Source organism: Bombus fervidus, chromosome 16 (assembly GCF_041682495.2).
Source record: "Bombus fervidus isolate BK054 chromosome 16, iyBomFerv1, whole genome shotgun sequence".
NCBI lineage: Eukaryota > Metazoa > Arthropoda > Insecta > Hymenoptera > Apidae > Bombus > Bombus fervidus.
Genome location: NC_091532.1, coordinates 5,723,522 through 5,750,199, shown reverse-complemented (window position 1 = coordinate 5,750,199; position 26,678 = coordinate 5,723,522). Strand labels below are relative to the sequence as shown.

The 26,678-nt window shown below is 34.3% G+C and overlaps 2 protein-coding genes across 2 annotated transcripts; one reads left to right on the top strand and one right to left on the bottom strand.

The window, feature by feature from the left end:
* Window positions 1-705: 705 nt before the first annotated feature.
* On the top strand, window positions 706-21,697 carry LOC139995800 (CB1 cannabinoid receptor-interacting protein 1). The gene is made up of 2 exons (XM_072019621.1): window positions 706-1,162; window positions 19,027-21,697. Exons 1-2 carry the CDS (start codon window positions 987-989, stop codon window positions 19,349-19,351), a joined length of 501 nt encoding a protein of 166 aa, XP_071875722.1. The 5' UTR covers window positions 706-986; the 3' UTR covers window positions 19,352-21,697.
* LOC139995776 (RNA polymerase II-associated protein 1) lies at window positions 21,682-26,386 on the bottom strand. The gene is made up of 8 exons (XM_072019580.1): window positions 25,688-26,386; window positions 24,985-25,600; window positions 24,409-24,913; window positions 24,166-24,335; window positions 23,870-24,029; window positions 23,514-23,793; window positions 23,264-23,367; window positions 21,682-23,183 (listed from the first exon to the last, which is right to left on the bottom strand). Exons 1-8 carry the CDS (start codon window positions 26,159-26,161, stop codon window positions 21,848-21,850), a joined length of 3,645 nt encoding a protein of 1,214 aa, XP_071875681.1. The 5' UTR covers window positions 26,162-26,386; the 3' UTR covers window positions 21,682-21,847.
* Window positions 26,387-26,678: the final 292 nt, after the last annotated feature.

The window sequence follows — 26,678 nt, the reverse complement described above, 5'->3', positions numbered from 1 at the left end:
TTATGTTTTGAGGAGAGCCAACATGATCTTTGATTTCAAGGTGGGCATTCTCCATTTTGGAAACATTTAACCAATATAAGGTTCTGTAACTTCAAAAATAAGATTGATTATAAGAAACTTATAATAGTTGAAGATAGATCCCATGGCTTTAGGATCATTCGATGAAGACAATTTTGCAGTTATACCCATTTACTGTATGGTAATTCAACTTATATCCTATTATTTTTTAAGCTATCTTATTATCTTATGTAGTGTCTGATTCGTAAGTATATTTGTTAATATTTTTAACATAATCATATATACATACTACCATAACTATCCGACTTATGACATTTATCCATGTTTTAAATATTTTAATTTTTCTAAAATAATATTCTCTCATCTTATTTATATTAATACAAAGATAAACAATTCGCATTAATTACAAAAAAAAGCATAAGTAGAAATATATCAGTATCAGTTATTGTTGGTCAAAGCGTAAAAGTTCGTTTACAACCGCTACCGAAATTAATTATACATTTTACCATTTCTTCAACGCTATTATTGGTTTCAATGCGAATACTATACATATATATAAGAACCGTGTTAAACACGCTAACCCTGGTTGCAGTAATCTCTTCATTATCGGAAAGGGGAACGCGATCACTGTGCGGGGATTGAAAGACAAAACAGAAAAGTCAAAGCCGTCGTCGCGTGCCGGAATCGCGTTACGTCTACGACGCTGCGGTTCAGTAAGCGTCGCGACGCCCACCGTGCACGTTGCACCGTTCGTTTGTCCTGTAGCGGCGTTCTTTCGAAGTACGCCAATTTTACAAGAGTTCTGCCTTTCAAATTTTCAGAAAACATCTTACTTCTTTTTTTTCAATTGTACCACGTGTACAGTCATATCGCATGATTTAAACGGACATATATTTAAGCATCGATCGTCCAAAAGACGTTGCACTGTATCTTTTTATCTTTCCTTCAAAGTTAAATTATGGTGATAGATGGGTGCTGATGGACATTTTCGAGTGACCTTGTCCCTAAGGCGCGAACCGGCCGCAGGTCCAGTTTACTGTAAAATGGAGACATCGGCGAGATTTCGGCAGCTGAAGACAGTGAAACTAAGCTGCGAAGCCACGTATCGGTTGGACATCAGCTTCAAACCTCCGCAACTATTAGAGTGGGTACAGTGAATGTGACGATAGCAATTATATTACTTCAATTAATCTTCACTTTTTTCTTTAAGAGCAATCATTTCTTCACGTTCTTGTGCTTGATCACCGTTTATTTATTTTCGCATGTCCGTGTACCACTGTTTCCTTTATATCTGATCCCGCGGCTCTGTTTTATAACACGGTCCTTTTACCCGGTGGTAATTTCATCGTTGCAATAATAAGGATATCTGAAACACAGCCCAGGGGTTTATAGTTTCTTAAAGATATTAGAAATTCGACAGCCAGCCATTATTATCTTACTTTGGTATTATCCGGTGCGATCGAGATATTAATTTTACCGCGTAAATTCGTGATCAGATAAATTTCTGATACCTAGTGCTTGATAGATGAGCGTTATTCTTACCTGTCGCTAAATATTGATTTCATTGTGCGATCATAGATTGTAGTTTTCATTTTTTAAAACGTTCAGCGTTGCATATTTGCATTTTACGTATTCCTTGTAACCTCAACCTTTTCATATAAATTATTATTTTAATTGCTTCTATTAATATTTAAATCACCTATTAATCGTAAACTAAATACCATTTTTACCATTCGTACTAAAACATTATACCGTTTACTGACTTTCTACTATAATCGTAACTCGATTTTCATCGGCCGTTATAATTTCCAGTTTATACTTGGCTAACAGTTTCAGATCTCTCATTTACGATACCTACTGGATAAAATGCTCGTTTATGACATATCGATCATCAAAGAAATTCCCTTTTCGTGTACCATTGCTTTTAAGAGAACAAGCGTATCAATACTGAACTTTTACGTCCATCCAATAAACTTAACGCGCGAAACGGTTCGCAGAAAAAGATTACACCTATTTTCGAAATGCGTTGGAGAGCGTGAATTATAGGCTGAAAGTAGTAAAAATGATATATGCACGTCCTTTCTGAGGGATCGAACCCGCCCAACCTGCGAGCGTTATTACAAATGCTTGTGAATGCGCGTAGTTCTCGATAGATGTGTACATTTCAATGTATATATGCAATAATACGTTTAGAATACCGTACGTACATATCTTTCAAACAACACGATATCGATGCAGTACTATACTATCGTTGTTTATTTTTTTCCTATAATATGCCTCTTCTATAATCGTCCTTAATGTTTCATACACACTTACGATACTTTAATTACACGTATCTTCAGAATTACGCGTTTCTTAAACGAAAGTAGCATTTATTGGAACACTTCTTATAATCGTGTTCCACATTTCTATATGCTTTAAGATGTTACGATATAATAATGGTATAATATAAATTCTGCTAGCCTTTAAAAATAGAACATCTTATCATATGTTTTCTATTTCTGGACGAAATAATCTCTCTTCGTATTGGTTTTTATTGTTCCTAATTCCATTATAAGACACGGCATTGTTGCGATGGTGAATGATATTCTCCTTTCAATAAAATTTCTCCAACCAACGACGTACACCATATATACGTTAAAGATGAGAAAAGATCGTATAGATTTATAAGGAACTTCTTCGTTAATCAACTTCTAAATGCGTTAAGAATTGCATGGTATCAGTGAAACGGACTTGTAAAATTAGTGTTCGACAAAGATCATACATTTTCGCTCGAGCCCTCGAGGATTGACCGTGTTTCCTTCGCTGGACCAGCCGGGGTACTTCAACGCAAGAGTGAGAATTATAAAATACGATCCTTCTGACCTTATAAAACGTTATATGCTTTATAGTCGCGACGAGCGATTTTAAGAGCGCAGAAAAACGACATTAGGAAAGATCAATCTCCATTTAGCGATTCCCAGGACCTCGTCGACGGAAGAATGAGAAAAGAAGAGGAAGAATCGCTTCTGTGGATACCGTTCTGAATAATTACAACCGGAGAGTTTCTAAACGACACTCTTCGCGGCTTAACTGGATCAGGAGGATCGTCGATCAACGATAACTTTTAATTCACGGATGGGTTCCATCGAGGATTAAGGACCATGAGGCATCACTGTGCATAGCATACTAATAATCTTTTGTTGGCCATGATACAGGAAATAACCGAGCTCGATGACAAACGTCTGGATATGAAAGCCTCGTTCCCCGCTGTTCGACGTTCGATATCTCCGGATCACTTTGTCGGGATGATTTAACCCCCTGATAGTTTGCCTGAAAAGAACATCAGTTTTATAAACGTGATTGTAAAATGCTTCTTATAATTCTTTTTCCGAACAGGGAGGGTAGATTTCTTGCCCGAATAGTAGAGGACGACGTGAAACATAACATTTGTGAAAGATATAAAAGATCTTTTACAAGAAGAATTGGGGAAAGAGATATGCTTTGAGATAAATGCTCGTTTTTGTCTTCATCTATTCCAGGAGTAATTCGCGAACTATTAGTCATTCTTTTCAGTTTCTTATTTTATAATTTTTTTAAAATATTTAACTCTTCGTTTTAAAATCTCAAAAACTTTGTTTCCCTTGCATGCATCTGTATTATTTAATCTGCTGAACAATTCATTTTTATTAAGCTTGCGATATACGTTCGTTCCATATTCTTTGTTTGTATATAGTAAACATAAAAACAGAGCAAACTTATGTTACAATCCAATGCACGATATATATATTGTTATCCAAGGATATCTAATATATTCGTATTTTTCGATATCTAAGTATATATACGTACAAGTATATGCAAGAACAAAGATTAAATGATATTACTTCGTTGAAACGAAAACGAAGAGTCAGGAACATTTGATAAAAGGTACTTGAAAAACAAACGAAAGATTTAAGAAGGATTGTAGGAGATACATGTACCCGAAGGGGTAGGAAACGTGTCAAGAAGTAACGAAAGAAGGTCTCCTGACGCCCAAGTCTGTCGACGGTCGAGTGTCTATCCAAAGAACGTTCGTAACTGAAAATGCTTGCAAAATAAATGTTTAGGGCCAGTGTCGAACGCTCTTATTCACGGAGAGCAGCGCAATACAAAAATAGGCTACGACGAAAAGTATCGAATTAGAGTCTAAGGACAAATTAGGATTACCATGCCTAGCAATATACAAAAAGAGAAATACAGAACGTTGCACTTTTATGTACGTATATAGGTGCAACTGTGTCAGAAATGTGGTGAGAGTAAAGCAGGTGTTACCACTATGTACCTACTGAAACGATACGTGTACATATCGCAGTAATCGCCTTGAACTGTAAAAGTTACAAATCGATTACGATCTTCGGTACGGTTAATGCTACTGAAGCAATTGGACTCTGATATTTGACATACGGTTCGCTGGATATTTAACGAGATTTTCACTGGCGAGAATTGTGAAAGTACGAATGCCGTAAAAAGATGTGAAACGACGTTACTAAACGACCTAAAAGCTACCCAACAATAAGAAGAAAATCGTATAAATTATTACATCTTTTTAGAAGTTTTTCTAAACGGCGCATCTCTTAAAATTGTTATCAACGTTATATTCAAGTATCAAACTGTGCGTTGCACGTTTATTTTCCTTAAATCATCTAGGAAAAAGGATCTCGCAACTACGATTGAAGGACGATCGTTGGACTAAAAAGTTTATCTAAATTCGAAAGAAGACACTTTTTCCGAGGTCTACTAAAGAAATGCATTTATTAAAGCTACCACGAAGATGTTATTCGAATATCAAACTGTGTATCGCAGTTTGTTCAGGCGCATCGAGGAAATATCTTGGAAGTAGGATTAGAGAAATAGCGTTATATTAAAAAATTTGTAGAAATTCGAAAATTATGGAGTCACTGTTTCGAAATTTCCCTGAAAACCATTTACACATGTATGTACGCGTGTACTTCGCAAAGTTTCGAAGTTTCATGTAGGACGGGGGTAGAATCGATGAAAATTTCATTGGTTCGTCTGGCAGGCGGACTGATGATAAATAATTTCGATCGAGCCTGCATGTATCGTGCTTTCGTAACGATACATTTTCGTTACGAAATAGACACGTCAAAAGACGAAAGTAATCATACACGACTGGTTGAAATATCGACTGGCGTTATATTGCGGCGCCCGGTCTCCGGTTCGCGCAGGGTTGGAAAATGAACCGTTGCTCGTAACACGAATAGCAGCTAAAATTACTTGGCAATTACGATATGCAGAGTGTTGCTGATGCTAGTGAACGAGCACGGGTTTCGCGTGGATAATATTTAAACAACCATGGCCAATTAGACGGTGAGGAAATGAACGCGGTACCAGGAAATCGAGTCCTTCAGAAAATGCAACTGTCATTCTTTTTGTGCACGAAATCACTCCATTCGTTGTTGGTCGATTGTAAACTCGCGTGTTATTTAAGAATCAGAAATTCCGTTATTTATCGCATAATTATACAGTAGAACCTCGTTTAGTTGACGTAACGTGGGCCGGGACTGCCTCGGATAGTACGCAAGAATTCTATTAATGTTCATAAATCCTATAACAAAATCATAGAAAACATTTGAAATTTTGTAATATTCTACATGCAATTAGGTTCGATTCGTTATTTAATAGCTTGAAAGTTTGATTAACTGCTTTCGCAATATCTTATTATTTTACACTTTCGTACTCTTCGTGTTAAAATATCGAGAAGAATGAAGGTACAGTAACTAAGTTATAATAAGTAAGTTATAGTAAGTAAGGTGGTTCGAAGCAGCCCGGATAATACGGAACATAACCGAGTCTCCATCGTAATATGAATAATAATTGATAGAATTTTGAGTGAATTCGTTATGTTCTTGTTATTATTAACGGTATCCAAATAGAATTTGTAGAAATCTCTGACGAGTATACTATGCGTGTTATATGAAACATTTTGAAATTTGATTAGCACGGTAATGAGGCCAGACTATCATAATTATATTGGTAAAGTCTGAGACAAGTTTAAAAACGGATGTAGAAGCTACGAAATATTTAACGCAAATATATGTTTCATAGAGTTGGATCACGAAAATATTTAAACGGTCAATTGTCAATTACGTTAATAAGCCTCAATTATTATATGCTTAAGATACCTATTCATAGCGTACGCTAATTCTTTTTATTAAACATATGTTTACAGTATACGTACGTACTAATATGCACAATAATGCACACACTAATTCTACATATTGATAGATAAAATATTTTCGTGAGCCTCTATATAAATTTATTATATTCCTCTTGCCATTAACGACATAGCTTTGAATGTAAACGTTTATTTATTGCCATTCTCGAATGTAATATTTTTAAAGAAAATATTAATAGCGACATACAAATGCTCGATGCAAAGTTTTAAATGAGTACATTCTATCCAGCAAATTATACTGTAAATTGCCCGACGATCAATGCGAGATTGGGATTTCCTGTCTTGCCCTCCAGTGTTTCCTAGTATTTGTAAAAATGTTCTGTTCTTTGTTTCGGGGTATATCGTCCGTTTTGTCATTCGATAGCAAACATTTATAATCCATTCTCATCCATTATTTTTCTGGCTTGTGTAAGAGAAAAATATCTCATTTTCTTCATGAATATGTTATTTGCAAATTTGACAGAAATGTGCATCACTCGGGTAAAGGGCAAACGGATATTTATTCCGTGAATACGATTAACATTTCAATTTCGTTGTCTTCAAAATTCGCGTAGAATTTTCATTGTCTTAAGGATCGTATACTTGATTAATCCGAATCACGCAATATAGCGGCAGACTTTACGTGGGTTAGATTAATTAACGAGCACTCTAATTATTATATGCGTACTGCATTCCTTTGCTACCGAGTTTCGAAACTCGACGGAAGGAATAAAAATACGAAGAAGACTATTCGAGATTCGGAGTATAAAATTCTAGTGTCTTATTTCACTTACATTATCACCGTAACAGTTTCTGTATTATTATTAGCTTTGATCTCGTAGTTGGAAATTCATTATATAAATAAAAAAAGTTTGATCGATATTCGAATTCAGTATAAAGAGGAAGATAAACCATTTATAATAATTCCCTCCTCAAATCCTTCCAATCTGTCAACTGCGAAACGAATTATAATATCGAATACAATACGACGGAAAATAAAGAACGATACAAGAAGGAATAAAAATAAAGACATTGAGATACGAAGAACATGGAAAAAAATGAGTAATTTGTACACCGTGCTTAGGAATAAATACGATGTGTACCACGCGAAAATACGAAAAAGCCATATCATCCGCGTCATTTACGTTTTAACAATTTCCACCAGCGAGAAACTTCCGAAAATTCTAAAATTTACATCCACCAACATTGGAATTTTTCGTGTAGAATCTTTCGTTTTGGGAACGCCGAGAGCTATTCTACGAGACGATAAAATGCCTGGGAAATCCGTCGATATATCGGTACAAACAGTTACATCGAGTCGGCGCGACTGTATCTTCTTCTCTCCTGCCTGGCAGGTTCAATATTCCCAATAACACTCGACCTTTGAAAGTTGATCACCTGCGTTACGTTTTTCCACGGCCGAGGACTTTAAATCGTACATGTACAAACTTATCGAAAGTTTTCGTTTCTGGCAAAAGCTCGATCGGATCCTCGATAACTGTGAATGCTCGTGACTCGCGTCAATAAACATCGAGCAGCGGCCGCTGCAAAGGCACTGCACTGGTTGCGCGAACGATGGAAAATGGAATATACACGTTCGTTGGGGAAAAAGCTTATTTACAAAATCCTCGAGAAAGAGCGAGACGTTATCTGTACAGGCGTCTGTTCCAACTATTTTTCATCACCTATGCGAGGAGGCCACTTTCCACGTCGGATAAGTTTAAATTTACCGCTTGAAAGAGCCGCTCTGAAAATAATTTTGCCCCAACTTTTCCTTGCTCCAATTAATATCTCGGATTGAAAATTTTCTCCACTACCTTCATTTTCTCTCTTTCCTCTCTCTTCATTTCTTTTTTTCTTCTTTTATTTATGCGACGTTATAGCGCCTGATTTATTTTTGCATTCGCTGGCTAATATCATAGGAATGGAAATTTTGCGTGTCCATCTATTGGGAATGACTGACAAGAAATGAGGTTCAGCTGGTTGCAGCCTGGTTGAAACTTTGCACGCTGACAGATAGACCGTAGATTTACGTGTTGTATATGTTACTACGACTTCATATTTTTACGAAGACAAGTAAGGAAATAGAACTTGGATGGGAAGTTGCAGCAACTAAATATTAAAAGGAGTAGACTTTGCCTTAAATATTTTATATATTTTCGTGGATTATTGGATATATCTTGTTCATATTAAATTCAATTCTAAGTTATTTGTCACTTTTACACCTTTTAGTTTAACGTAATTGTATAAACATGTGTGATCCTCTGATAGGTTTTGTTATTCGATTTATAAAAATGAGTCATTAAAAATAGCTTATATACTTGGGATTCATATAATAAGAATTCGCACTAAAGTAAGTGGATTCAACTAGCAAGAGTTCATTTAACCGCGCATTCATTAAAATTGCGCTCGAATAAATAGAATTCGTATAAATTAAGTTCTACCGTATAGGTCAGATATTCAAAATTTTTCCATAAATATTCCATACCTCTGTATCTCCATTTTCTTTTCACGATGGCTCACAGGATTTGAAATTTGGAACAGGCATCTTCATGAAATACTCGGAAGAAGTTCACGTAACTTATATTTTACAATTTGAACCGTTACTCCACGCGATAATTCACACGTATATTATTTAAAGAACACTGGAAAGATTCTGATAAAAATGATTTATTCATTGACTTGGTTTCTGCAGAAACATCTGACTAATTAAAAATTCCAATACTGCTCTAGGTAGCAGTTCAAGAGTATCGTGTGACAATGTGCCATAAAATGTAAAATTCTACGCTATATACCGTGGTTCACGAACGTATCTCAACACTTATAGAAACTTTTTATGAACGTATTATGTGTACTACGACTTAAATCGTTGGATATGCTTGAAAAAAAACAAGCGAGGAACGAAACAGGCATTTGTTAACCATTGAACTTGCAGAAGCAGTTAAAACTTTTACGATATCGAGCTAGCAATTCGTAGCTACTCATCGACTTTCTCTTCAGCCTACTTATCGAACAAAGGTATTTCTCTAATTATTTGCAACAGCGTATAAGAACTTGTGGTACTACGTGTGCTTAGTAAATCATTTCACGAATGACTAACTAATAACGTTTTAACGATCGAAAGTTTCGAGTTAACTTTGGCAAAGTCGAACAAGTCACGTACACACACCGCTTCATAAAAGAGAAACGTGACGAAATAAATATTACAATATTCGCGTGAAACCAGCTGTACATAAATATGTTATTTCTAGCGAGCGAAGCCGTGAACGAAGATCAGTAGTAACGTGACTGATAAGTCAGACGATCACAAAGACCGCATCCAATTGAGAAACACTACTACGTAGTATAATATAACATACATATACATAATACATACACAATACACGTTCAATTCTAATTCTTAATTTGTTAATCGTTTTCTAATACGTTCGTTAGCATCGTTATATGTGCAAATTATGTTCGAAGATTGTAAGGGAAGAGTCTGTATTTTTAGTTTCGCAGCTGAACGTGCGTTTTCTCGTCTCTTCCTAAATTTTCAAAATATTCGTCGTCACTGAAGATATTAAAATATTGTTGGTCTTAATAACTATATCTTTCGGGTCCGTACAAATGTCAAGTTCAAATTGAGATTCAATAGCTATATAAATTAATGAAAACCGATTGATTCTTTACAAGGATTGATCGATCTTTTTCGAAACGACGATATATTCTTAAGGCGAATGGAGCGTCTGATTAAAAGAATTAGGAATTCCTCTGCAAATGGATCGCTAGGTAGAAAGCGTTTGGAACGTTGATTAAATCTATAAAACGCGTCTAGCGAAGAAATTTAGGAGAATCACGTATTTATAAGGTGGATGCATGTAAAAAAGATCTGGTAGCGAGGTAGTGTAAAGACACACTGGTCTGACAGCGATATACAACGGTGCAAGAAACCGGGTCACGGAATAAAAAATATTCCACTTTCAAAAGTACTATAGACTGGTAGAACTAGAACAACAGCTTACTTCCATGTGGTCCATGACATCGGTTAATCGATGTAAAACAGAAGGAAAAGGGAACGTCAAATGGGTCAAACAGAAGTCTTATACGAACTTCATTCCAATCTCATCTGAGTTTCGTTAACTTCTTACGCGAATAATTCATTCTATCGTGTAATTCTGTGCATTCCTATTTTCAAATTGGTATCGCGTACGACGTAAATTACAAAGCAGCACGTTTGCATATTCATGTTCTTTTTAAACGAAATATATTTTTATCAAGCTTCGCGTTTTATTCGCACCCTACTAAATTCTTGCAGTTGCGTAAAAATAATTACGTGTTAACCGCGTTCATAGTCGGAGAACAAAAATGTGCATTAGAAAAGCGATATACATGTATCATAACTGGGAATTACGTTGACCCATAACATGAGTCATGGGGCAGTAGAACGTGCTAAAAGATAGAAAATTTCGCATGCATCTGATTAATTGACACGCAAATACCACGATATGTATGGTCGCATGCGAAACAGAGTAAATTCTTTTTTTAGCCATTTTAATATTTAAATCACGTAATAATTAAACGTTCAGGCATGATTACTCAAGTATAATTACTTGTAACTATATTTAGCCTTGAAGTCATGTAAATCGTGTTCTGTTTTAAACATAAAATAAGATACATTCGTCAAATTCTCGGTTTACCTAACGCGAACCGCTGAGTGTGGCGTTGCAAGTATTTGTACAGGGGATCGTCTCTATTTATCGTCGACGTGAGTCAGCGATTTTCGCGAGTCTTTGTTAGGAAATCGCATCCCTCCGGAAAGTGCAACTGTCGGCACTGCTTAGAAGTTCGATTAACAGCGTATATCCTTGGTGGGCTGCTATCGAAACTTTTGTCGCAAATTTCCACCCGAACGTACACACGTTTGAACAAACGTGCCTATTTTTCGAAGGTCTCCCTTTCATCTCGCCTGTTTCAATGCCGACTGTTCCTACTTTATTTCGCGAACACAGCAAGGGAAAGGAGAGTAAACGAAGAAGAAGAAGAGAGGAAAGAGGCGAGGAGGAAAAAGGAAGAAAGTAAAGAGACTAAAAATACAAGATTGCGAATGGCTTTTTGTTTTACAGACGGATTGCCTTTTAAAAGGGAAGCTTCGGCCCATTGCCTTTTTCCTCTCGTCTCTTTTTATTTCTGTCTCTCTCTCTCAGATTCGCGCGCCGCCGCTAAATTCGCTAATTGGGAACCTTTTTTGTCGGAGATTCGTGTTGTCCGATCGATTTAAGTACATGCAGCCAATTATCCCACGAACTATCGAACGCGGCTACAATTTGATTTGAAAGAGCTGTACGGTTTTTGCTGATTCTATCTCTGTTTGAAAACTGGAAAAAAAAAAGAAAAAGAAAAAAGACACGAAATCTACATTGGAACTTCGGTTATTATTTCTGGCAATAATTTTGCAAACAGATTCGTTCCCCGGGACAGATAGTAACAAATAGTAACATAAAGATTTTGATATACGTTGGATCACGAAAATATTTCAACGCCCACCATAGGTAACTTTTACACGTATAGAGTATGTGTTACATAAAACAATTGGAAACTTTATTAGCTCTGTAACGAGACACGACCATCGTGATCATATTGGTGAAGTTTGGAACCAACATGAAAATGTAAGCAAAAGTTACGAGATAATATGTTATTAGTGAAAGATTTTTTTACAAGTGTTAGACAAATGTACTTCCGTGAGCTCCTTTATATACAATAGTTTTATAAAAGATTAATAGATAATAACTATAAGTAAAATAATCTTGGATGAAACGTACATACGTATAATGAGTATGCTGAATAATACTGCGTCTGCCTATAAAAACGGAACGAGAAAACGTGGCTTATAAACCGCGGTATAATGCCAAGGGAGATGTTCCAGGGTTGGGAAACTTATTGTCCTACTTTTTCGCGTAGCCCTTTGAATCACATAAATTTCGAACAACAAGTATAATACGCGCGACAGGTAATCTCGCCATAGAAAGTTGGATTTTCAACGTAACATCGTGTTAAATTGATGCAATATCGGACAGAATGTTCCAGTCTCCGTCCACTTAATCGACCCGAAACAGTGTCCATTTAATTGCTTTCTACACGAGCAATAAACTTGCAGTATAGTACTGCCACAATCGAATAGCATAAAGCAGAGTCAATTGCTGAAGATCCAATACAACCGAGGTAATAGTGTGCCAACGATTTAGGTCGCGACTAGTAAACCTCATAACCGCGAAACAGTTGGATGAATTAATTAAAGTCTCATCTTGGTGGCGTATTCGGAATGTTAGTGGCGCAATCGAAACAGAAAAGCGCGTCGAATTACAAGCAAGATGTTTTCCGCTGGTGAAGTGAAAATATATTTCTTCCGAAAATTGCACGTGATCTATCAAAGTCGTCGCTTTGGGATTCGCTCCCTCTCTTTCTCTCTCTCTCTCTCTCTCTCTCTCTCTCTCTCTCTCTCTCTCTCTCTCTCTCTCTCTCTCTCTCTCTCGCCTGATACGTATGCATGCACTTTATTCGGCGGAGTCGATTTCCGGGGGAAACGCGCGCGTGGATGGAAAGCTAACAGAGCCAGATAGTTCTACTTTAAATCGAACGCTCCTACACCTCGGAGGATCTTATCTGGCGCGCGATGTATATCGTAACTTTCTAATTCCGCTTACAAAGTCGGTTACAAATGCACAATACGAACTTAAGCGGGTTAAATGAACACTGTGTTTCGTTCCGCGAACCGAACAAAATTGGCCTGTATCGAAAAAGAAAACGAGGTACGACGAACAAAGAATTTCCTGAATAGAGAAGCAGAAAAGCCGTTTCCGCTGTTGGCGAGTTTGTCAGAGGGATTATTTTCAATGCGATGGAACTTCTCTTCTCGTTGTTGGTGTTTTTTTTAACTCTTGTCACTGAGGCAAAAAGGAAGCGAAGTCTCTACCAGATGATCATCCGAGAGCAAAGCAGGCCAACTCCACTGCGTGTCTAAGGATCGAACGGAACGGGGTATCACGATCGTTAAAGTGGAGACTCTGGTTAGATTTTGTTCGATTTCGTCTTGAGGAAATTTTGCTTGCACGCGAAACTCTGAATTAGTTAGCGTACGAGAACACTCGAATCGTGCTTTCGAATCGCGGCAAGTCGATCACGGACGGAGCTTTCATCGTGAAAAATCAACCAGAAATATCTACTTTTAGTATTTAATGCAGAGAATGGCTTACCGTTGCATGTCTCGAGTGAAACGGAGAATTTTTTACCTCGTTGCCTGCTATCAGTCCAACGTATCTCCACCCTTATCGGTGCCACGCGTTCCTTTTCCAACTTTCACCAACAATCGTTCTTGGTCATTTCCTTTAAGCCATACCACCTCGGTTTTCCTCCAAGATAAGAGAAATCGGGGAAACTCTGTCGATAGTAAAACACAGTGGTTACCAAGGTTTCGTGGCTGCTAAAAAGACCCTACGGTCTCTTACGATATCGTAATCTTTGGAAAAGAAAAATATCTACGTATCGATCGACAATCAATTTAACTTTATCTACATACAGCGACTCGTCTCGTTCGCTAAATATAGTATATAGCCTTGTTATTATTTTGTTGTAGTCTCTACAGGATTCGTTCGAAGGACGTAGACAAGAAACGAAATACTCCAATAGTCTGTAAAAACCATTCGAAGAAACTCATTACCCGAGAAGGCGAGAAGAACAAGAACAGACTGGTATCAAAAACTCTAATTCTAGCGGAATCTCTCTTCGCGTTTCATTCTAATTAAATCTTCCTTAACCTGTCGCCACAAATTTTCCTAGCAATCTAATATTCTCACAAAAAGCTCCCGAAAATACCAAAAATCGTTCGTAATACTCCGCGAACATCCAATGAAAGAAATCTCGCAGAGGCGCGATTCTTCTTCTAAATTAAGAAGTGCTCGTCATGGTAGGCCGTTGTTTCCAAGCAAAAAAACTCTCGAGGGGGATTAATCGGGAGAATTGGATGTTCTACGTTGAATCGAGAGGAAAGGAACGAACAAAGAAGTCTCCACACTGCTTACGATCTAGGACTCGTTACATTTTTCACGAACGGCGATAGAATCGTATCGATCGAACGTGGATACGCCTCTAGGTATTATTCGTAATTTGCCATCGAAAAGCTTCTTTTTAAGGTACCTGCATCGAGAGTTCGTATCGATATATTCGTTGGTTATTTCGCTAAAACGATTCCGCGATTGCGATTGATCAACGACAACGACGACGACGACGACGACCCGAATGCATTGCACCAAAAATTTCTTCGTGCTCTTTATTTTTACGACGAGCGAGCATGTGTGCTTTGGTTCTTTACGAGTAATATCAAGAAGCGACGTGCTGGGAATGCGAATTTCGAGTTTACGATTTCGTCACGGGCTTAGACAGTCCGCTGGGTCGTTTAATGTTTAAGGAGCACGCCTTTGAACATCTTGACGGCGACCGTATTGACTCAAGCAATTGCTGAATTCCTCGCAACGTGAAAAGGAACGCTAACATTATCGTAGTTCGAAGATGAATATTGCACGATTGCGATCGAAGGTACAGAAGCGATGGGAGTCGAGCTAGAAAAGAGAGTAAGTTTCTTGTTTAAATTCGAATTTTGATTTATGTATGGGTACTATTTCTAATGAACTTACCTTGGATGTTGCATTTATTATACGTTTGAAAAAATCTAGGTCAGTCGTGATCCTTTAAATGCGATACGCAGTTCCATTTATGAGATGTATTGCACCATTAGTTTTATAAGGGTTAAATTTATAACAGTAATTCGTAATAGTAATTCAAACGATAATCTTAACAGTAATCTACATTACAGTTTTATTTATTTAGGATTTTATGTACGCTACCCTTAATCACTAATACGAAAATGTAAATTTTACTCGCTGAATATTGCGTGATTGCGATCGAAGGCACAAAGCAATAAGACTCGATTCCCATTGCCCCGGAATTGATAGTAATTTTCATAATAATCCTGGTTACGATCTCATTTGTTTAAATTTTCACGCGTATCATTTTTCGCTTCTAATATGAAAATGTTAACTACACGGGGAATATTGCAGAATTGCGATGGGAAAGCGAGTACGATAGGGAGACATTATCGGAAAACTGAGTTTCTCTTTTAACGCGATTAATTATTTGAAACTTAGTACATTATGTATTTGATTTGTAATTTAAAAACGTATATAAATTTCATCATGAACGTTTCACGGTTGCGATAAAAGCCAGAGAACAATTTGAAAAATTTTTCTTTTAAATCCTATAATAACTATAATTGTAGTATTAATAACTTCGGTAACGGTGTGGTTTATTTGAAACTTGGTGTGTTTTGTTTTAGATTTATAAATTATAGAAAAAAATATTTTACGTTTTGACTTCACAAATATTTTATATTCTATTTCCTGCGCGTTTCGACGATAGTTTTTCGAATATAAATCGAGGGAACAGCGAACAACACGAGCCATGCTATTGCTCAGAGAAGCAGAGAGAAACTCTAACAGTAAAAATAAAAAAAATAAAAATTTTTCTCAAATGTTATTGCAGAAAATATACGAAATAACGAAGCATATAAAGCACCGATAGCCACGAACAATGTTTAATGCAATGAAACTTGTTTGAACAATATGTAAACTCATTGACCTGAAAGTAAAATCCTCTTAACAAGCTAGCGATTCAGCGATTGTCATTTTGTAGAAATAATTTAATCCAATTTAATTACCATTTTGTATTTTATAATGTGTGCCATCTTAATGAACCTGTAGAATCAACTGCTATAATTTCGATTGCCAAGATTTTTCGTGCTTGAATCACTTTTGCAATTTTCGAATCTCTGTATTTTCAACTGAAACAGAGCAAACTATTATGATGATGGACGCAATATTAAACCGATATTTAATTTTTATACTTAACTATTGTATAACTGGGTCATTTCCCAGTGGGAAAATCTTTCTGAACTAGAAGATTAAATCTTCATAACCAGATTTGTGTTTGCTTATGAAATAAAATTCATATAAATGCGACAAAGTATTTTTAAAATTAATGTTATTATATTTAACATAATGTTATATGTTATAGTCTATTTAAGAAATTGTTAAACCCTATGAACATAAACTATTCGGTGCAAATTATTACTGGTTCAAGCGACAAATTGACTCGTTTTATGTATCGAATAAATGAATATAAGTTTCCTTCCTCTTCCTTATATTCTTTTTTTGAAATATACAAAAGAAAGTACGAGAAAGTATTACGCTTGTTGGACAACGATTTTCTGTTCAAATTTCCTTCTTCATAGAACGCTATATCAATGACTATAATTCGAACGATTTAAACAGAAAGCAAAATCTGTGACGCTGGTTGGCTTCGCATTACCAAATAATTATACATTATATGTATATGCTTCTGCGTCACGAGAACTCATTTCTAACACGTGAATGATGCTCGACATTGATACGCGTAGGGATCATTTGCTCCTGCAAAACACTAAAAATATACGACAAGGCTTGAAGTGAAGCCAAGTTACACCGCGGTTACTATGCGGAATGTATTAATATTTAAAGCATGCACTATATGAATTTACTATTTATAGAAACGCACGCACGTATTGTTTTCGTCGAATAGCGAAAATTTATCCGATACGCCAATGCAAAAATGCATTTTCTACTAGCCGATTACGTATTTAGGAAAGGAGCGCTTAACGAAACGCTTGAAATAACTTCCTCCTTTTATTTGTAGCTCTGTCGAAACTTTACGTTTGTACGTACCGATTCATTTATAAGCGGCTACGCTTCGAAGATTATCGATCGATTAGAAAGGATAAAACGCATTGAAATTGAAGATTATACACAAAGACTCGAATGTAAATTTATACATAAAATAATAAAGTTCATCGACGATATTGGAAGCTCTATAGGGGCGATATTTATTTTATATGGGCGTCATTTTAGGAGATGTAATTTCATAGATGGAACATAAAACGGAAGCGCCGCTATAAAAATATTCATATTTACTGAGAGGAAGTTATTTTCAGTAACTTCTAGTTAGTCTAGAACGATATGTTCGATGAACAACAAAAATGATGAATGTTTCAACAAATATCTCAACTGAATGTAATGGAATATCGTTTCAATTACATTTAACGATGCTATTGCTCAATCTATTCCTTTTATATCCTGATATTTGTGTTTCTTACGCTCAATTCATTTAATCGTCTGTTTATCCAAATCACGAACCCATTAAAATAAATTCCACTCTATTTCATTACAATACGTCTTCTACAATGGGAATCGTTACGAATATGAAGGGAAGGATGGGGACAAAGTTAAAACTCAGCAATTTGCAACATGTCGGGATGTCGCGACTATTTTGTAAATGATTGCGGCTCCGCGATACGTGCCAGATGGTGCACAATAGATACCGGAAACGAGATTCAGAATATACTCCAATACTAGCCGGCTGAAGATGCAAATGAATTTAAAGCACGATTCTGTAACGTCGCCTGCCATCGACGTGAATCGTGTCTATCGATTTGCGATCAATGAATCAGACTTGCTTCGATGCATGGATACAATTGAAACTAAAGAGCGTCCGATTCGATTAACCTTTCGGTAGACTTTCAAATTGTCCTGTTTGTCAAAGCCTTGAAGCCAGAACCTTTTGCTTGCTTTCCTTTTTCCGTGGAACCTAACGAGCGTTTCTCGCCGCGCCCCCCTCTCACTCTTTCACTGCTACCTACAATTTAGGAAACACAGGTTCGTTTAAAAGAAGAAGATTAACGACGTAGAAGATTAAAATGTAAAATGCAGATTACAAAAGAAAAGTACAAAGAGCAAATGGATAACGTGGAAATGTAAATTACTTATTTGCTTACGATAATATCCAAATGGTGTATGTTATAACACGCATCAAGTGATCGTTACGAGTTAACGAACAAATTTATGAATATTTCTAAAGTGATTATTAGATGAGACTTCGTTAATATGCAAACGAGATTTATTTATGGAGATAGTGGAGAAAATAAAGTTATGGTACTACGTATGCAGCTACAAACTAGCGTAACTGGAACGAATAACTTGTGCATATAATAACAACCTAATGTAAATTCTACGTATTATATTATCAACAAGGTTCCGCTCCTGAGGCTCTTCAAAGTACTATAAGTTCGAGACAAGTACGACTCCGAGATTTAAGGCATCCATCACTTTAGAGAACTTGATTTGAGTTATGCGATCTTGCGACTGCGTTCTTAATGTTCTGCCTTGTTATTTCAACAATCCTGTAAGCTGATAGTAAGCTTATAAACAGAAAAAACATAAGCCTCTATTAAATCTGAATATCATGACTAAACTGCGAATATTAATATAAATTCATATTTTTATGAATATAATGGGAAGAATCGGAAATTGTTCTACCTACTAAATATTAAAATGAATAATTTTTTACAGTACCTATCTAATCTTTTTATTACATATTATAACGAGATATTTTTTATAACAATAAACGCAGAACATTATTTTGTAAAAACTGACAATGACTTACACCACACACTGCGATTCTTAGTTAACCACAAAACGTCCCTGTACTAGATCACATCACTGCTTCATGAGATGTATGTAGATCACCTGTAATAATATCACAGTGGACATTATATTGTTCAATATCTTTTGTTTTTTTTTTATCATATTCTACTAATTTTAATAAATTATAATAGTTGTATAATTTTAATTTTTGACATAATTTACTAAATAATAATCATAAACTTACCTAAATAATAATCTTGAAATTTATAGGTCCCTGAGCATAGGAGGGAAACAAGTGGAAACGATTGAACGTGCACGGGACGGGACAGCCTGTGCTTACAGTGCTTATCATAGCACAAAGGGTATACCGGCGAGTGCTCGTGGTCATCGTGAAGAATTGCCAATAGCCATGCGTGTCTTGGGTTCCGGTTACCTGACTACTTGTCTGCAGATCAAATACTACCGCCAAGACGACCAGAGCCACTGTGAATGGGGTGCCAGGTTACACTGTATCGAATTGGACTGTTCGAGCGTGGAAGGCAGATTAGTTACGGTAGACAGGGAAACATATAGGAAACTTGGCATAGAATCCTAGCAATCGATGGGTGTTAATGTCATGAAAGCCATCACATAGAAAAAGTGGCTGATATTTATTTCTTATCGCTTGTCAATTGTGATTGGCTCATTTCCGATCGAAACAACATTAAAATCGCTTGACCAATAAAAAGGTCAGAGTACAGGTGGCGGGTTTCTGTTTGGTACTTGAACAGCACAGCTTAGGATTTGAATCGTATAATAGGAAATTTTTGGCTACTTTAGCACGTTAAGAAGCTCGACGTGTGAACACAATAAAATAAGGTGAACATTTTCGACAATTTCCGTGGTATTGATCAGCGGAAGAAAAGTGGAGAATAACTATCTTTCTGTATGGTATCAATCAGATTTTTCAAGGAGGAAAACGTAAATATCTGCTAATGAGGAAAAAAGCATTATAACGATTCCTTTTGGTCCCTTAACGACTAGATATGTAATTATCAAACGGTGGATCCGTTTCATTAACGTAATCCAAATGTAATTTCATTCTCCTATTTTTCTATATCGAGAGACGTGTTTGTATATACGTACATATATGTATATCAGGAACATTCGTGTATATATAATGATTGTTATAAAGTGATATAGAAAATAGAGATAATGCTACGAATATAAGTGTATTTTGTTTAACATAAATATGGAACGATGTATTTTAGAATTATATTTAACGCGTTATTACCATAGAGATACAAAGATGGAGTACCTGAGTCATGTTACCGTGTAAGTGGATGCGATATATCTATAGAAAGAGAACGCTACATAGAGACTTCTGCTTCGTATATCTGTCCTCTAATTAAGTATGCACACGACGCTGTTTGTTGATCGGTGTTACTTTACACTTACATATTTACTGTACGAATGAGCTCGTGTTATACAAATCAGAAAAGATCTTTATATAGCGTTCTCTTTCTATTGCTATATTATTTTCTCAGCTCGCTCTCCGACTCTGTTTTTATATCTCTATGATTATTACGAACTACAATCTTTTTAACGAATCGTAATCGTTAAGGAATCGATTGGGAAAATATTTGATCTATCGACAGTCTAAATTGTTATCGAATCGTAATCTCGAAATATTTTTACGATATACATAACGTATCAGGAATTAAGCACTCCATGCCTAGCGACCAATAGTATATGTATATGTATATTTAATCTGTCTATTGAAAGAAAAATTGCAAAAAGTAAATAAATTTGAAGATTCCATTATGCTACATATTATACAAACATACAAGTAATATAATACAAAATACTTGCTAGTATAGATATTATATGTATACTAATACGTAAAAAAATAGTTATTTGAATATGTTGACATTTATAATAATAAAATTATAAATGTTAAACCGTTCGAATATAAATTCATTGTTCAATATTATTTAAATTTAAAACATATAAAAAAATGCGCAGACCAAACGAAAATATATTGCCACACTATTACGAATATAATGAAAGTTTAACATAATTTACAAGCTATATCGTTAATTGATTGCGAATTGTTTTAAAACACTCAACTTCCTTCATTTGTCTGCTATATTTCATTGTAAAAAAAATGTTATACAATTCAATGTGCTTAAACACGAAACTTACTTAAAGCAATATGATGATAACTATTGTGCTATTCAAGGCACGTTTAATTAATATTACAGCATAATTGCCATCACTATTATTATACTTATACCTATTGTGTTCCATGATATTCACAACTTTTTTTTTTATTTGTTATTTGAATAACTTGATACGTTCCAGAGTAAAATCGAGAAAAATGATAAAAATTATATTTTTTTACACACGTGCAATTTTGTTACAGTTGTTATTCTTTATTGTTTATGTAGTTTCGTTACTGTCATGTAACTTTTATTTCAATTATATAAATTTTGATTTATGTGATGTTAAAGCTTCATTGTTTAAATTTTCACACAATATTAGATGCATCACTATGTGAATATTATATTGACTCAAATATGCGTAATCAAAAACAAAAGAATGTGAAATCTTTAATTATAAATGCTAATTTACAAATGGTGTATATCCATACATATATGTATGCATGTATACCTTAGTGTATAATTATACACACATATTTGCATAGCCATATAAGTACACATCATAAATCATAAATTCTTAATAAAATATTAAATTCTGATTACTATACTTTTCTAATTATAGCACTGATTCATTGCAAATTTTGGCAATCAGCGAAAATGACCAAACAGTGCCTCTATACTTTGCGTAAATGTAAACACAGATTGTTCCTATTCTTTATTCGCATAATTAGTTTTTTGTCTAATGACACTGATATCTGTATATTTCAAAACCGACTGAAATAAATTATTTAATCCTTCAATCATTTATTTAATACTGTTAATTATAGAATATATTGACAAACATACATACTTCACACATATATTAAACATACATACATATTTCACAAATTATACATATATTTTTTGATTTTAAATTAATAATTTATTATAATATTAATCATAATTAAATTTTAAGATGTAGGTGGTTGATAATTTAACAAAAGAGTAGCCAAAACTTTATCAGGTATTTTTTCTAATTGGGTTCTCATTCGTACAGCTAATTTGTTTGATTGTTTCAAGTACATAGCAGAATGATGTAATGCAATTGTATAAGGAATAGGACACCAGCTTTGTTTAACAACTCCCCTAACAAGCGCTGTTATATAACTTTCTATTAAAGATGTATCTTCCTCAAGGGGATAAAGATATTCTTTTAATGGAATAACTAACTGTTCTAATGGTAATCTAACATATCGAAGCAAACCTACATGTTCCGACCATAATAATTTTCTATAATGAACATCGTGCCTTTGCGCAATTGGTACCAATAAGGTCATTGAAAAACCATAATCACCATAGGAAGTTGAACAAAAATGTTCACACATCGCAGTAAACAAATCGGTAAAAGAATTAAGTCCTGGCAAATCTATTGTAAAATTAAGCTTCTTGTAATTATCTTTTAATAAAGTTGTCACGGCTCTAGTAAGTAAAGCAGAAACATCGTTACTTAAATACAGCGTCTCGCACAGGTATATAAGTACCAATCTACTAAATCTCAAACTTTGTGACAATTTTTCAACCAAATCTGGTAGTACTAATTCTAAACTCAATACGGCTAAGATGACAGCTTTATCATCATCGTTACATGCATTATTATTTCTACATTTTGTATAAATATGTACAATAGGTAAATAAAGCCAATCTTTAGGCATTGCCGCTTGATCCCATTTACCGTCTAATTCTATATACCGTTCGTATAAACCAGATATATCACGACTTAAATTCAATTTAATATCTCCAATATTTGAATTCAGATTTAATTTCTCTAATTCACTCGTTACTATTTCTAAATTTAATCTTTCCTTTGCTAGTGAAACTCTAAGCATCTTCTTTACATCGGATGGACAATCGGCAGGTAAAGATGATACGAGTTTAATAGCAATTTTCCAAATAATGTACATTGTCTTATTATCTAATTTATCCTTAACAAAAGAGGTTGCATTTACTAAAGCAACTAAAAAGGACAATTCAGATCTTGTATACCATGATCTCTCTAAACACCAATCTGTTGTTTCTAATCTTTCCAAATATCTATAGACTTGTGGAAGACTAAGTATTGCATGAATTTCTTCTATGAAAGAATGATCAATGAATACATTTAAAGCTGTTGCAAGAAAGGGCATACAAGATTGATGAGACACAATATGTTGCACTTGCCCTTCATAGGTTAATACTCCCAGATGAGGCAAAGCGGAAGGCTCGCGCTCAAAAGCTAAAGAACAACCACTTAACAAATTTGAAGTAGAACTGCAAAAATTAAAACGTTAAAAATTATTACAATACAATATTATATAATGTAATTTTAAAAATGCTTAGCATCTACTTACTTAAGTTTAGAAAATACTTGTGATCGAGATATGTTCAATGTTTTAATCGCAGTACTATCACTAACTGCTAATAACGTTTCTGCGATAAGTTTCGTATTTCCCCACTGCGAAAATAGATTTTTATATATAGTATATTTTACGTTTAATATATAATTACAATTATTTTATATACATATATGGTTATTAAATATATATATAATATAATATTTATTCATATATTTGTAGTATATTATACTTCAAATTAACATACCGTTAAATTATTTAAGGATAGCAGCTGTGTACTCCATTTGGACAGTAAGACCGATATATTTGCTTTTAGCGACGTCAAGCAACTTGCAACAGCAATTAAAGCTGCTGCATATTCACAAGATAATTCAGATGCGCTTTGAATATCGTGATTACACAACAGAAGCTGTAACTGTGACACAAGAAATAATTGTGCTCCAGTTAAACTATCCATGGCTTCTTCATGCAATAACAATGTTCTCCACAAACGTAAATTTTCGATGATAAGATTATAACTTTCCTTCCTATTAAAAAATTATGATTTATATATGTTATATACAAAATTTTTTTTATTTATATTAAATTATAATAAACAATTACCCTGCATCACAACTGGCGTATGATATAATGCGTTGCATAATTTTAAGACTATTTAATTTTTGAGCAACAACTTTTCCTCCATAACAAAGTAAGATACGACAGAATCTAATTGCAGCCACTACTGGCACACCATACACATTATTTATATTATCTGTCATTGCTATAAATATAAAAAATATACTAATTGATTAGTATATACACATTATTTAAACATAAGATATTTATATATATACACACATATATATATATTACAGTATCTCGAAAATTATAATATAATATTACACAAATATACGAACCCAATGCATCTGTAGACAAAGGCATAAAATGCTCAATTATTGTTTCCAATAGATTTGGAGACTTTATCATTTTTAAGACAGTAATGGGCGAATGTCTTACAAGTCTAATTAGAATTTCTAATGCACAAGTTACAGCAACAGGTGGTGGTCGTATTTTATTCAAAATGTAGCTATAAATAATTTCAATTATCTTTTTAACAAAAATTTTCATAGTATTTGCATAAGTAGAATCATTAAAAGTACCTAATTCTTAATAGTATATCAGTTCTTAATAAGGCAGCAATTGCATCTAGTTGCACTAATTCATGATCTTTTAAATTGCTTATATCATCGACATCAGTTTTTGGTGTTGCTAAAACAGGTTCTTTATAATTTCGGAAACCATATAGTCTGTCCAAACAGACTTCATCCGCTTCGCTATATAAGAAAGCTCTTAATGCTCGTAAAGTTGCTGTGATCACAGCTACTGAGGTTTCATCCAAAGAAAATCTTAATAGTAATAGAAGATTTTTCTGACTTAATGCAGTCAATGGTGCAGGTTGTAATGCTTTATCATACCAGCCCTTGCGACTGTTTTCTATAATATTTGCTAATGTTGTAAGAGCTGTACAGCGTTGCTGTTGTGCCGATGAGCGACTCAGTTGCAATAATTCTTGTAAAGAATAACCAGGACGTTCAGGTTCTTCTCCATGATGATGGAGACCTTTTTCAATAGGTACATTGTTATCTTTGTACGCTAATAATACACCTATTAAAAAAAGTTTATTTGTATATCTATAATAGATTTTTTCTTATATACATTAACATTTGGATATTTACCATTAAAGTCAAAACGAGCATTGTACGGTTCATCTGGAACAGGTTCATCTTTCTTTTCAGGTATATTTTCCATCCATTTTAATTTTTCAGGCTCAAGAGAATCCATATGCACCCAACCCTTCTCTTTAGCTTGTTGCATCAATTCTTTTGAAGGTTTGGGTATATCTTGTTCTAATTCATCTATCTGCATTGGTACAACATCATTATTCTGGACTAAATCTTCATGATCTTTGTTAGGAACTTCTTCTGCAACTAACTTTTCTGCATTTACAGATTTTTCATTTTGATCTTGAGCTTTGCCATTTGATGTTTTATTGTCTTCTGGAGCCTTATTTACCTTTTGTTTCATTTCCCTTCTATTTTTTAAAAATTGTATTAATTCTGGCTTTAAAATCATCTCAAGTTTACTTTTTTCTTTAAGGATATCCTCTTGATTCATTTGGCTTAATCGTTCCAAATTTTCTTTATGTATTTCATTTGCCCATGATCCTTCTACAATAACACTACTATCTGTATTACATAAAGGTTCAATCTTTTCAGATTTTTCTATTCCATTTCTAACAATGCTTTCAGAAGAAATTTCGTGCAAAAATAAACTTCCAGTCTTATCATTTTTCTAAAAAAGTAACAAAATTTAAATATTTGAATGTATTTTTCAAGTATTTCCATTATATTTGTTATTACAATAAAAATATGCAATTACCATGTGTTTAGACACAAAGACTTCAGGAAAACCATTATTGGAACAAAGAAATTCCTTTTTATCAAAGTTATACTTGCATGTATTATATTTCTTTTCAATGATATTTCCCAATATTATCGTTGAAGGTGCTATTCGCATATTATGAACAAAATCCATCAATCCAGAGTTGAGATTTTTCCCAGCTTCTTCTTTAATCACAGGATTTATAACATCACCGCTACTTTGAGAAGTAGACACCCTGTCACAATTTCTTAATCTTTTTGATTCAGAAAATTTTGATCTTATTTTGTTAGAATTTGTTTGACTGTCAGTAGCTACAGCAGAACTAGTATTTAAAAATGTTTCAGATCTTCTTAAATTAATCACTTTGGCTGATGGTTGTCGCTTATTTCTTATAAATTCTTCTTGCATACGAAACAATTCTTCTTCGCTGTCACTTGGTTTAGGTCGCTTCATAACTGGACTCTCATCCATTGTTTTAAAATTTATTTGAAACCGTAAAAATTGTAATTTTTATATTAAATTATTTTATCAAAATTTTTAGGTTATTCTAACCTAAATATCATCGATAGTTTTATTAATTACAATATTTAATTACTTAATATATCTTTATATTGTGAATTTATTTCATCCTTATCTACAGGATTTTAGGAATTAATATGTTTTAATAAAAAATTCTTTCATTTTAGTTGGATAACCTAGGAACACGGAGTATAATCAACAAATATTCACAGAATGATACGATACGAAGTTATACACAGGTTACAGGTATACATATGTACATATAATGTATATTTTGTGAATTTTATTTTTCTCGCGAGATCTTTTGAATTTATATTTTTAGAAAGGAACAAAAACTACAATGTAAAAGTAATATGTGTAAAAGTAATATAAATACTTACAATAGGGTTACAATTAAAATTATAGAAAGTTTATTCTAGAAATATCTTAATGCTAAAACATCTGTTTCTACATATCTATTCTTTTCTTA